The sequence below is a fragment of the Gracilinanus agilis genome, chromosome 4 (genome assembly GCF_016433145.1).
Source record: "Gracilinanus agilis isolate LMUSP501 chromosome 4, AgileGrace, whole genome shotgun sequence".
In the NCBI taxonomy this organism is placed as follows: Eukaryota; Metazoa; Chordata; class Mammalia; order Didelphimorphia; family Didelphidae; genus Gracilinanus; species Gracilinanus agilis.
The window spans coordinates 486,615,316-486,625,326 of NC_058133.1; the positions used below are offsets into that span (position 1 = coordinate 486,615,316).

General features: G+C 47.6%; 2 protein-coding genes across 2 annotated transcripts in view; both read right to left on the minus strand.

Moving 5' to 3' along the window:
* Nucleotides 1-50: 50 nt before the first annotated feature.
* On the minus strand, nt 51-5,271 carry DHRS13 (dehydrogenase/reductase 13). The gene is made up of 5 exons (XM_044676283.1): nt 5,145-5,271; nt 4,825-4,943; nt 3,651-3,774; nt 3,071-3,382; nt 51-1,331 (listed from the first exon to the last, which is right to left on the minus strand). Exons 1-5 carry the CDS (start codon nt 5,269-5,271, stop codon nt 937-939), a joined length of 1,077 nt encoding a protein of 358 aa, XP_044532218.1. The 3' UTR covers nt 51-936.
* Nucleotides 5,272-8,247: 2,976 nt separating this feature from the next.
* Nucleotides 8,248-10,011, minus strand: part of PHF12 (PHD finger protein 12) — a 46,162-nt gene continuing 44,398 nt past the window's right edge. Inside the window, 1 exon segment of the mRNA XM_044672874.1 lies at nt 8,248-9,521. Within this exon segment, the coding sequence (XP_044528809.1) occupies nt 9,187-9,521 (335 nt within the window). The 3' untranslated portion in view covers nt 8,248-9,186.

Here is a 10,011-nt window from a genome sequence, read left to right on the forward strand (position 1 = left end):
CGCCATGTTGAGTGTGGCGGCATTAAGGAGCTGTGTAGAGAACGTGCAAATCTAAGCTTTATTGGTTCCACAAAAGAGAAACCCTTCCTTCCCCGCCTTGTCTCTCCTGCATTAGTTCACTCTGGGGCTAACTGACATCAAGTGGAGGCAGTTACCACTTTGGATCCAGGATCCCAGAGATAAATGTCACTCCTCAATTCCTTCCCCAAGGAAGAAAGTGTGAAAAATCACACAAGATTTACATCTCTAGGAATTTAGGGATAAAAGTCAACCATCCCCTCCACCTAAGGGCCTGTAGAGGCCCATGATTATCTCCTGTTACCTCCATTATCACCTCTACCCCAGGGCCTCTAGGGGCCAGCGATCACCTCTTATTACCTCCACTCTAGGGCCTCTAGAGGCCAGCGATCACCTCTCATCACCTACATCCCAGGGCCCCTGAGGTCCAATAATTATCTCCTGTCACCTCCATCCCAAAGCCTCTACAGAACAATAATCATCTCTCCTCACCTCCACCTCCAGGGGTTAATAATTTTCTATTCACCACCAAAAGGTCCTGAAGTATAATAAACATCTAATGGCCACCCTCTTTTTCAGCATCCTCCTCTACAGTACTGCTCTCATAGGGAGGACTCATATAAAAGAACAGTCTATGCTCTGGAATACCTGAAAAGGTGCTGGTGGGTCATAAATCTAGATCTGGAAGGGACCTAAAGGTCACCTCACCCAACTTGCCTCATTCTGAAGATGAGGAAACCAAGACTCAGAGAGGTGGCATGAATGTGAGGACTCACCTAGAAAGGTGTCTCCTCGGTGTTACCTCTGGGTTATAAGAGCCTTGTACGGCTGCTGCTGCTGCTGCTGCAGACCTCGGAGCCCCCTTTCATTGAGATAAATGGAGCTATGGGAGTCCCCCATCCCATAGCTACATGGCTACTATGTTCTCTGCCCCTCAGAGAGCAAAGGAAGCGAAAGGTTTCGGAACCTAGAGAGTGCTGGGCCTGTGGCGACTTGGGCTGAAGGATTACATGGGGACCTGGGTTTCAGGCTGGTGTTTTGGGATCCTTCCTTAGTCAGTCCGGCCAGTTTTTCACTGGCCTCCCACAGCCTACGGGCAGCCCGGTCATCACGGGCTGTGGTGGGAACCTCTTCCACATGGCAGTTGGCAAAGTATCGGCCACTGAGTGGCTCAATGCCCTCCTGTAGGGCACAGTGGAGGGGTGTCTGTGCTCCACCCCTTGGGGTCCTCAGCACCAACCAGGCCAGTGGGGACAACAACAAATGCAGCCAGCCTGGTACATGTCGGAGAAACAGCTCAGAGTTCACTGGACCTGTGGATGGGAGAATGAAAGCAAGGTTGGCAGAAGTCCTGGGAGGGGCTTGAGGCTCACAGACACAGACTTAGAGTGAGGGGATTTTAGAGGTCATCAGGTACAGAGCCCTTATTTTATAGATGAAGAAACTGAGACCCAGAGAGATTTAAGTGAATTGCCTGTTGTCATACAGATATTAAATGGCAAAACCAAGATTTTAATCTAGGTAACTTCAGATTCAGCATTTTCTCCACTGTACCATGCTATCTCCTTGGTCCAGGGGACAGGCATTACTAGCTGGTATGGAGGGACATTGTAGGCACCTTTTGAGAGATTAAGGGATGAGAATCCGAACCAAGACAGGGAAGAGGACTGTTAGCCTGGCATTCAGGACCTTCCACATTCTAGCTCCAATGTTATTTCTCACTTTCCCCCCCAGGTGAACCTGCTATTCTTACCAGTCTTCTCCACCCTGACCACTGAGCATTACTTGGGCAGTCCAAACTTTTGCCATTTCCTCTCCTGGAATGCTATTCTCTCTGCCTCCTAGACTCTTTTTTCAAGAATCAGCCAACAGGGGCAGCTAGGTAGCACAGTGGATAGAACACCAAGCTTAAAAGTGGGAGAACCTGGGAGCAGCTGGGTAGCTCAGTGGATGGAGAGCCAGGCCTAGAAATGGGAAGTCCTAGGTTCAAATCTGGCCTCAGACACTTCCTAGCTGTGTGACCCTGGGCAAGTCACTTGACTCCCATTGCCTTCCCTTACCACTCTTCAGCCTTGGAGCCAGTGTACTGTATTGACTCCAAGGCGGAAGGTAAGGGTTTAAAAAAAAAAAAAAAAGTGGGAGAACCTGATTTCAAATCTGACCTTAGGCACTTCTTGGCTGTATGAAACTGGGTAACCCAGTTTCCCTGGCCCTTGCTGATTTTCTGTCTTGGGTTTGATTCTAAGACAGAAGTTAAGAGTTAAAAGTAAATAAATAAAAAGAACCAGCTAGCACCCTACTTTCTCCATGAAGTTTTGCTTGCCCCTCTTCCCACTCCACCCTCACTGTGGTATTCCCTTCTTTGATCTTTGATGTCCCTTGTTGGGGATCAATTCATCAGGCCCTTACTGTTTCTTTAGTTTGTGTCTCTTGTCTTCATTAGAATGTAAGCCCTTGGAGGGTAGAGATTATATCCCTTTGGCCTTTGTATCCTCAGTTGTTAACCTCAGTGCCTGGGACATAGTGCCTTCTTATTTGACTAACTGGTTGATACAGGCATGGGCTTTGTCTTCTCAGGGACATCACATACAGCTGCAGGATTGAATGGGGAGTCCCTTAGATAGGACATATGGAGACAGTAATTTTAACATGGGTCTTCTGGACTTGAAGGCCGGCTAATACTAATAACTCTTCTTTGTATCCTTATACCTCTTTGGGTAGTCAGTTGTTTGGGAGGAAGTATAGTAGGAAAGTGCAGAGGAGTCAGGAGACCTGAGTCGAATTCCTGGTTGTGCTCTTGGCTAGCTGCATTCTTTCAGGCAAGTCCCTTCTCTTGGGGCCAGTTTGTTCCTCTGAAGCATAAGGAGGTTGAGCTAGAATCATTTAAGTGGTCTCTAAGGTCCCTTTTAGCTCAGACATTCCTAGGCTATTGATTTAGAGCTAGGAGGAATCTTGGAGGTCAACTACTCAAAATGGGTTGAGATTCAATGTCCAACGACTCTTTAGGAATCACAGGCAGAATTGTGACACCCTGGGGGGGGGGGTCCCTTACCTGGGTGAGCTGCATAGCAGGTGACTCCAGAGCCCTCAAGCTGGGTGGCGAGCTCTCGAGTGAACAATACATTGGCCAATTTGCTGTCTGCATAGGCCCGTAACTCCTGCTGCCAGCCCCAGACTGGACGATCCAGGCGGGAGAAGTCCAGGCGCCCACGGCGGTGGGCTGCTGATGCCATCACCACTACACGGCTTGGGGCATTGGCCTTCAGCCGGGGAAGCAGAAGATGGGTCAAGAGGAAAGGACCCACATGGTTGACCCGCAGGATCAGATTAAAGGTTTCTTTAGTTTTGCCACAGGAACTGATTCCTAGGGAAGGAGCAATGTTGAGTGGGCAGAGGGTGAAAAACCCTAGCTCTTCTTCCCAATGTTACCACCAATAGACTCCCATACCAAGCCCCCTTGATCCTCAGCATCCCTATCTGTAAAATGGAAATTGTAAACTATCTTTATATACCTGTAGTTTATGCATTGATGCCATCTCTCTTTTCTGGGCATAGTGATGCCAGGGACTAGCCGTAAGCCCTGGTACCTCCCAGGCCCACCCTTCATCCTGACCTTCTTCTCCTGTTCTCACCTGCATTGTGGATGAGGAGGTCCAGTCTTGGCTCTGAGCTCAGGAAGGCAGTGGCAAAGGAACGCACGGAAGCCAGGCTGGACAGATCCAACATCATGAAGATAACCTCATTGTTCCCACTCTCCTGGAGACATCAGTGCCGGGATGGGAGTAAGAATACCTGGGCAGCTTCTACCTCCTTCCCTTTGGGCCCCAAATCCTGTTTCTTGGTGTTAGAAAGCTTATGTTCAAATCCTCCTTTTATCACTCACTACCTTTGTAAATTTGGCAAGTGATTTAATTTTCTTGGATCTTAGTTTCCTCATCAATAAAATAAAAGAAGGGCAGTTAGGTAGCACAGGTTTGGACTGAGGGGGACCTGGGTTCAAATATTGCCTCAGATATTTCCTGGTTGTGTGATCCTGGGCAAGTCACTTAACTCTAACTGCCTAGCCTTTATCACTCTTCTGTCTTAGAACGGATACTAAAACAGAAATTAAGGATTGGGTTAAAAAAGCAAAATAAAATGAAGGGATGGATCTACACAGTTCTTGGATATGAAGTAGTGAGGATACTGAACCTGGGTCCTCATCCTGGACAGATTTAGAGCTAGAAGGGACCTCAGAAGTCATTCAGTTCAAATCCTTTATTGTGCCAATGAGGAAACAGTCCCAGGGAAGTTAAATCAATTGCCTAATGGATAGAAATAGGATTTGAACCCAGGTCCTCTGACTCCAGAACCAGTGCTCTTTCTATTGTAGCATAGGTAAGTAATTTGCTATGCTCCTGAGCCTCAGTTTCTTTAGGCGGGTCTAAGAATTTCTGCCAATTCCTGCCCTACCCTACCCTACCTCCCAGGGTAGTTTGGAAGCTCCAAATGAGAGAATGTGCTTATGGAAAAGTCTAAAAAACCTCCTAATGTTCAGCTAGGTAGCACAGTGGATGAAGTCTGTGGGATGGGCCTGGAGTCAGCAAGACTTAAGTTCAAATCCTGCCTCTGATCCTTCCTAGCTGTGTGATCCCTGGGCAAACCACTTCATCTTCTGGCCTCAGCTTCTTTATCTATCAAATAAGCTAGAGAAGGAAATGGCAAACCACTCCAGTATCTCTGCCAAGAAAACCCACGGGTCATGAAGTCGGATGACTGAACAACAAAACTAGAACTTCTATGGACTGAAAGCATGGTCATGATTACCTTTCGGATGTCATAAACAGCAGCTTCCCCCTTTTCCTTGCTTCGGCATGCCAACACCACTCGGGCTCCACGCTGTGCCAGCTCCAGAGCAGTCATCTTCCCGATGCCCGTGTTGCCACCTGAAATGCTTTACCTGTCACTATCATCTGTGAAACTTTAGGTGAAGCTCCTATCTGTCTTGATGCCCAAGAGCCAGATCCCACCAGACATGCCCAACATACCTCCCTCCGGTTAGTCCCTGTGCCTGAGCTGGAGGGAAGTAGGGGCAGGGGCGGAGGAGAGAACTTTCGAGGTGCTCAGGTGTGTGGGCCCTTCCTTACCTGTGACCACGGCCGTCTTTCCCTTGAGGTTGATGGGGCTCATACAGGGCACAGCTTTGATGAAGTTATAGTAGATGAGGACGTAGGAGCCCAGGAGCATCCCGGCTCCTAGCAAGAGCCCATCCATGGCCCCCTCTACCTGGATACAGGCAGCCACAAGCCAGGGTAGATTTCAGCCTGGTAGATTTCAAGTACTGCTCTCTGGCTCCTCCCCCAACTATGGCAAACCCAGAGGCTCAAATTTATTCCATGTCTTTCCAGCTCTGCTCTTCAGAGGCCAGGGCAGTAGATCTTGTAGGGCCGGAGCTGGGCCAACCAGGTCTGCTCAGGAAGCGCAGTCGTGGGGGATGGGCCTATGCTAGTTTGGTTTTAGGAAACACTCGGGAGTGCGTTTGCCGGTATTGTTGCTCCCATCAGGCGAGGAAATAGGCAGGCAGGGGCGGCAGCGCCACCTCCAGGCAGCAGCCGGGCTCTGCGCCTTGCTCACCTCTGCAGGTTGGGACTAGGCTAGACTATCGGTTTAGGAATCGGCAGTAGACTCCCTGGATATTCCCTCTTTATATCTATATCTATATTTCTATTTAGTAAATGTATGTGTATATTCCCTTCTTCCTTATTTAAGGAATCCACTCTTGTGTATATGTCCCCTTCTCTCTATATAGTTAGTATACATACATATACATGTGTATATATGTATATTCTCTCTCCATATATTCTCCTTTCTTATTTTAATAGCTTAAAACTGCACTACAGGAAGCAGATAGGTGGCTCAGCGGATTAAGAGCCAGGTCTAGAAAGGGGAGGTCCTAGGTTCAAATGTGACCTCAGACACTTCCTAGCTGTGTCCCTGGGCAAGTCACTTAACCTGCATTTGCTTAGCCCTTACTGCTCTTTTTAATAGGAACCGCTATATAGTATTGATTCTTCAACAGAAGATAGTGTTCAAAACCCACCCCCCTAGCAAAACTGAAAAACGGCACCAGGACATTTGGGATACCCTGAATATCTCAGCGCTATAAGAATTATTGGAAATTATCACTGCTTCCTCCAAATACTTTTCAACCCTTTATGACACCCTACATTGGACCCCAAGAATGGTGAGGGCTCAATATTTCAAATCAGTGTCTATGGGTCCTCATCTTAGCTCTTCCTGACTTGCTGTGTGATTTGGAACATGCTACCTCATTTTTCTGGGATTCAATGTTTGCAATTATAAAACGGAGAACTGGCATTTCTCCTTCAACGGCTAATGGGAAAATAAAGGGGATATATTGACATTAGTTTCTTGGGGGAAAGGGACTATAGAAGATTCCCGAGATGAGTGGCAGATTTCAGAAATGTCGGGGCCACAGAGACTCAATGCATACCCACTAGCTAAGGTTAAGGTTTGTAAGGATAAGCCCATCTCTGCCAGAGACTTGAATCGCCTATCCCTTGGATCACTGGTAAGAGTTCAGAAGATTGCGGGGAGATGATCACCCTTTCACTTGGGATCGGTATCCTCAAATCGAACAGCAACTTCTGGTTTAGAAAATGCTTTCTGTAACATTGTACGCAGTAACAGCAATACTGTAAGATGATTATCTGTGAAAACTTGGTCACTCTCAGCAATGCAATGATCTGGGCCAATTCTGAAAGATTTACGACAGAGAATGCTTTCTACCTCCAGAGAAAATGCTTTCTAGACATCTCAGCGGACCTTAAGAAATCTAATAAACACTAATGCTTACATAGCACTTCTAAGATTGCAATACATGATCTTTTGAACCGTATAATAATCCTGTGCGTCAGGTGTCATTTCCCCCATTTTACAGATGAGAAAACCTGGAAAGACTTTAAGTGACCTGCACAGGATCTCACAGCTCACCTCAGAGGCAGGAGCCTAACCCAGGTCCTTCTCTTTCCAAGGCTAAAGCTCTTTACACCCTCTTGCCATTCTAGCCCAATCCTGTATCACAGGGGTGAAAAGGGAAGGGAGAAAACTAAAGCAGAGAGGTCACTGGGGCCAGAACCTGGGGTTCCTCTCAGACCAATATTCTTCCACTCTTGCGCATTGCTTGAAAGGTTGATATGTGGATGTGGGATGGGATCGGTTCTTCAAAGCTACAAGGACAAAATGACAAGTAGCCTGTGGAATTTGCAGAGTTCAGGTTTGTGTGAGGTAAACCTCCAAGCCATCTCAGCTATCCCAAAGTGGAAGGGCCTGCCTCAGGGGGTGTTATTGGAGGTCTTCCGAGGGAGAGTGGACGATGACTTGTTGGGATGGTTGTTGGGAGACAGTGTTCTTGTTCAGGTGAGGGTTGGCCTAGATGACCCCTGATTCCATGGAAAGAGATGAGATCTCTCAATGTCCACGAGACTAGAGGTGCATGGATAGCAAGCCTTGTTTTTAAGTTTCCTTTTCTGAGAGTGAGATGAATGTTTCAGAAAATACCTTTGGTCCCCTTACACCAACCATGTAAGTTAAAAACCCAAACCACCAAATAAATCAAAAGGGGAGAGGTCTTTCCATACCAGTGTCATACCTCTGCTAAACCACTCTGCAGGTCAGTTTGACACCCTTCCTCTCTAAATTGAGGCTTCTTCGTCTTCCCTGTGTCAAGGCCCCCGTTGAGCAGACTGGTGAAGCCCACTAGCCCCTTCTCAAAATGATGCTATTAAATGCATAAGCTTCATAGGATTATAAAGGAAATGAAAAGGTTAGTGAAAATAAAGATGTATTTTTTTCCCCATCCAAGTTCACAGACCTGAATTCTGCCCCTTCTCTAAAGGATCATGGCTGGGAAAGGTCCAGTGTGATTACCCAGAGCTCAGTAGTCAGCTCTGACACCTGTCACTCTCACAACCCAAGGAACCTTACCCTAGCATAAGCCTCACCCCAAATGGCCCATGAGTCAGTGACCCTTCCCTTCTCTCATCCATTCAAAATTCAAATTTCACAAAGAGTTTTCGTTGTTCTAGGAGGAACGGCATTAAAGGCTAGAGAGTGTCCAAAGGGCTCACTTTCCCCATCTTTGGCTATTACAGTCTAAGAGTTGGAAGTGAATGGGAAGACCCTTCTCTCAAGAGGATGACAGGCATGACAGACAGGCAGAAAACATAATTTGAAGTATTTTTGGTTTTTTATATACAGAATACAGGAAAGTTTTTGTAAAGTCTAAAACATTACAATTACTATGTACATTGGTACTAGCCGTGAGGGGAGAAGGGCTGAGGGGAGAAGTGGCGAGAGAACAAAAAAGGAGACAAAAACAGGTTTACGACAAAACGTTTTTGCTACAATAGACAATTTGAAGAAAACGTCCTACCACATGTACTGTACACAGCTTTAAAAACATTGAAAAAAATGCCATCACTGGGTGTATTTACACAGAATCCAATACGCTTTTCCTTATTTGAAATACAACAGGATGGACAGCCAGAAAAGAGTTAAATCTTCCATTTGTCCACAACACACAGTAGGCTACCTGTAGTGCAACCGCAGCAGGGGGAAGGGGGAGCCATGGGAGGAGAGTGGGTAGCGATCTTTATATTAAATAAAACAATGATATTGTATAGATTTTGCTGTATGAAAACTGTATTTTTTTCTTTTAATATAAAACTATTGTCACTGCCACAAAATAGAACAAGTTTCTGATTATTTTACAACAGCGGGCGGGCAGGGTGGGGTCTGGGGTGGGGAGGGAGGTGGGGCAGGCAGGGTCCGTCTTGATTTTTGCTTCTTCAGAGGAAGTATCTGGGTCCTCAGCCTCCCCTCCCCAAAGCTCCTTTGAGCTCCGGTCTGCCCCGTTCCCATGAAATGTCGAGTACAAATATATGTGCAAATGCCCCCTAGAACTTGAGAAAGAAGAAAAAGGATAAAAAAAAGTCAAAAGATCTTCTTCATTTCATGCAAAGGTTGTAGTCGAACAGTTTCTGGTGGAGGATAGAAAAACCCCGGGCTTGGTTTTGTACATTTTTGCATTAGAGGAGTCTCAGGATGGAGGTGCTCGGGAGGAAGGGCCGCCAGCGCCTGCGCCTGCGCCTGAGCCTAGGCTTGGGCCTATGGCACCGAGTTGGAGCGCAGTACAGGGCCCTGGGGAGGTTTGAGGGAGAGTTTCTCGGCCAGGCCCCCATCTGGAAGGAGGGCAGTGTCCCCTTTGGGAGGTTTGGTTGCAAACTCTGTGACACTGAAGACGAACTGGAGGCAGCCCAGCTTGATGTAGCTGCCGTGGTGCAGTAAGGCCGTGCCCTCCCAGCCTGCCCCACTGCCCCCGATCAAGCTTGAGCTGCTGGCTTTGCAGTTACACGGCCGCCGGGGCTGTCCCTGGGCCTGGGAGCTCATCATATCCGCCTCTTCTGTGGGATCTTCTTCCTGTTTCCGGCTCCTTCTGCGCTCTGAGAGAGGAAAATGGGGAGGCCCAGGGTCAGAGGGAAGGAGGCCCAGACCTGCCCTGGTGGCAGTAGTAGCTACAGCCTCAGTGGGGGATAAAGTGAGCAGAGCCTGGCTTATGAGGGGTGAGGAGAGGGCTGGCTGGGGAATTCTGAGTAAATGCAGGAGTCATATATATGACCCATAGATGTGTGGGGGAAGTCAAGTGGGCAGAGGCAAGGCCCAGGAATTGGGAAGGAGAAGATCTGTGGGGAATGGAAGAAGGGTAAGGAGAAGGGTAAGGAGAAGGAATATGTGTTTAGGGAGTTGGTGGGCCATCTCTCCTCCAGAGGGAGTACCAACATGGGAGAGAAACTAAAATCAAAGAGCTCAAAAGAGGGAGAGGGAGAAAGAGGGAGAGGGAGAGGGAGAAAGAGGGAGAGGGAGAGGGAGAGAGAGAGAGAGAGAGAGAGAGAGAGAGAGAGAGAGAGAGAGAGAGAGAGAGAGAGAGAGAGA

What these genes read in the sequence shown, in the direction of transcription:
- DHRS13 (XM_044676283.1), bottom strand. Translation starts at nt 5,271, where the DNA reads ATGGATGGGCTCTTGCTAGGAGCCGGGATGCTCCTGGGCTCCTACGTC. An exon ending in AAAGACGGCCGTGGTCACAG is followed by an intron (nt 4,944 to 5,144) that starts GTAAGGAAGGGC and finishes AAAGCATTTCAG; the next exon opens with GTGGCAACACGGGCATCGGG. An exon ending in CTGCTATGCAGCTCACCCAG is followed by an intron (nt 1,332 to 3,070) that starts GTAAGGGACCCC and finishes TCCCATCCACAG; the next exon opens with GTCCAGTGAACTCTGAGCTG.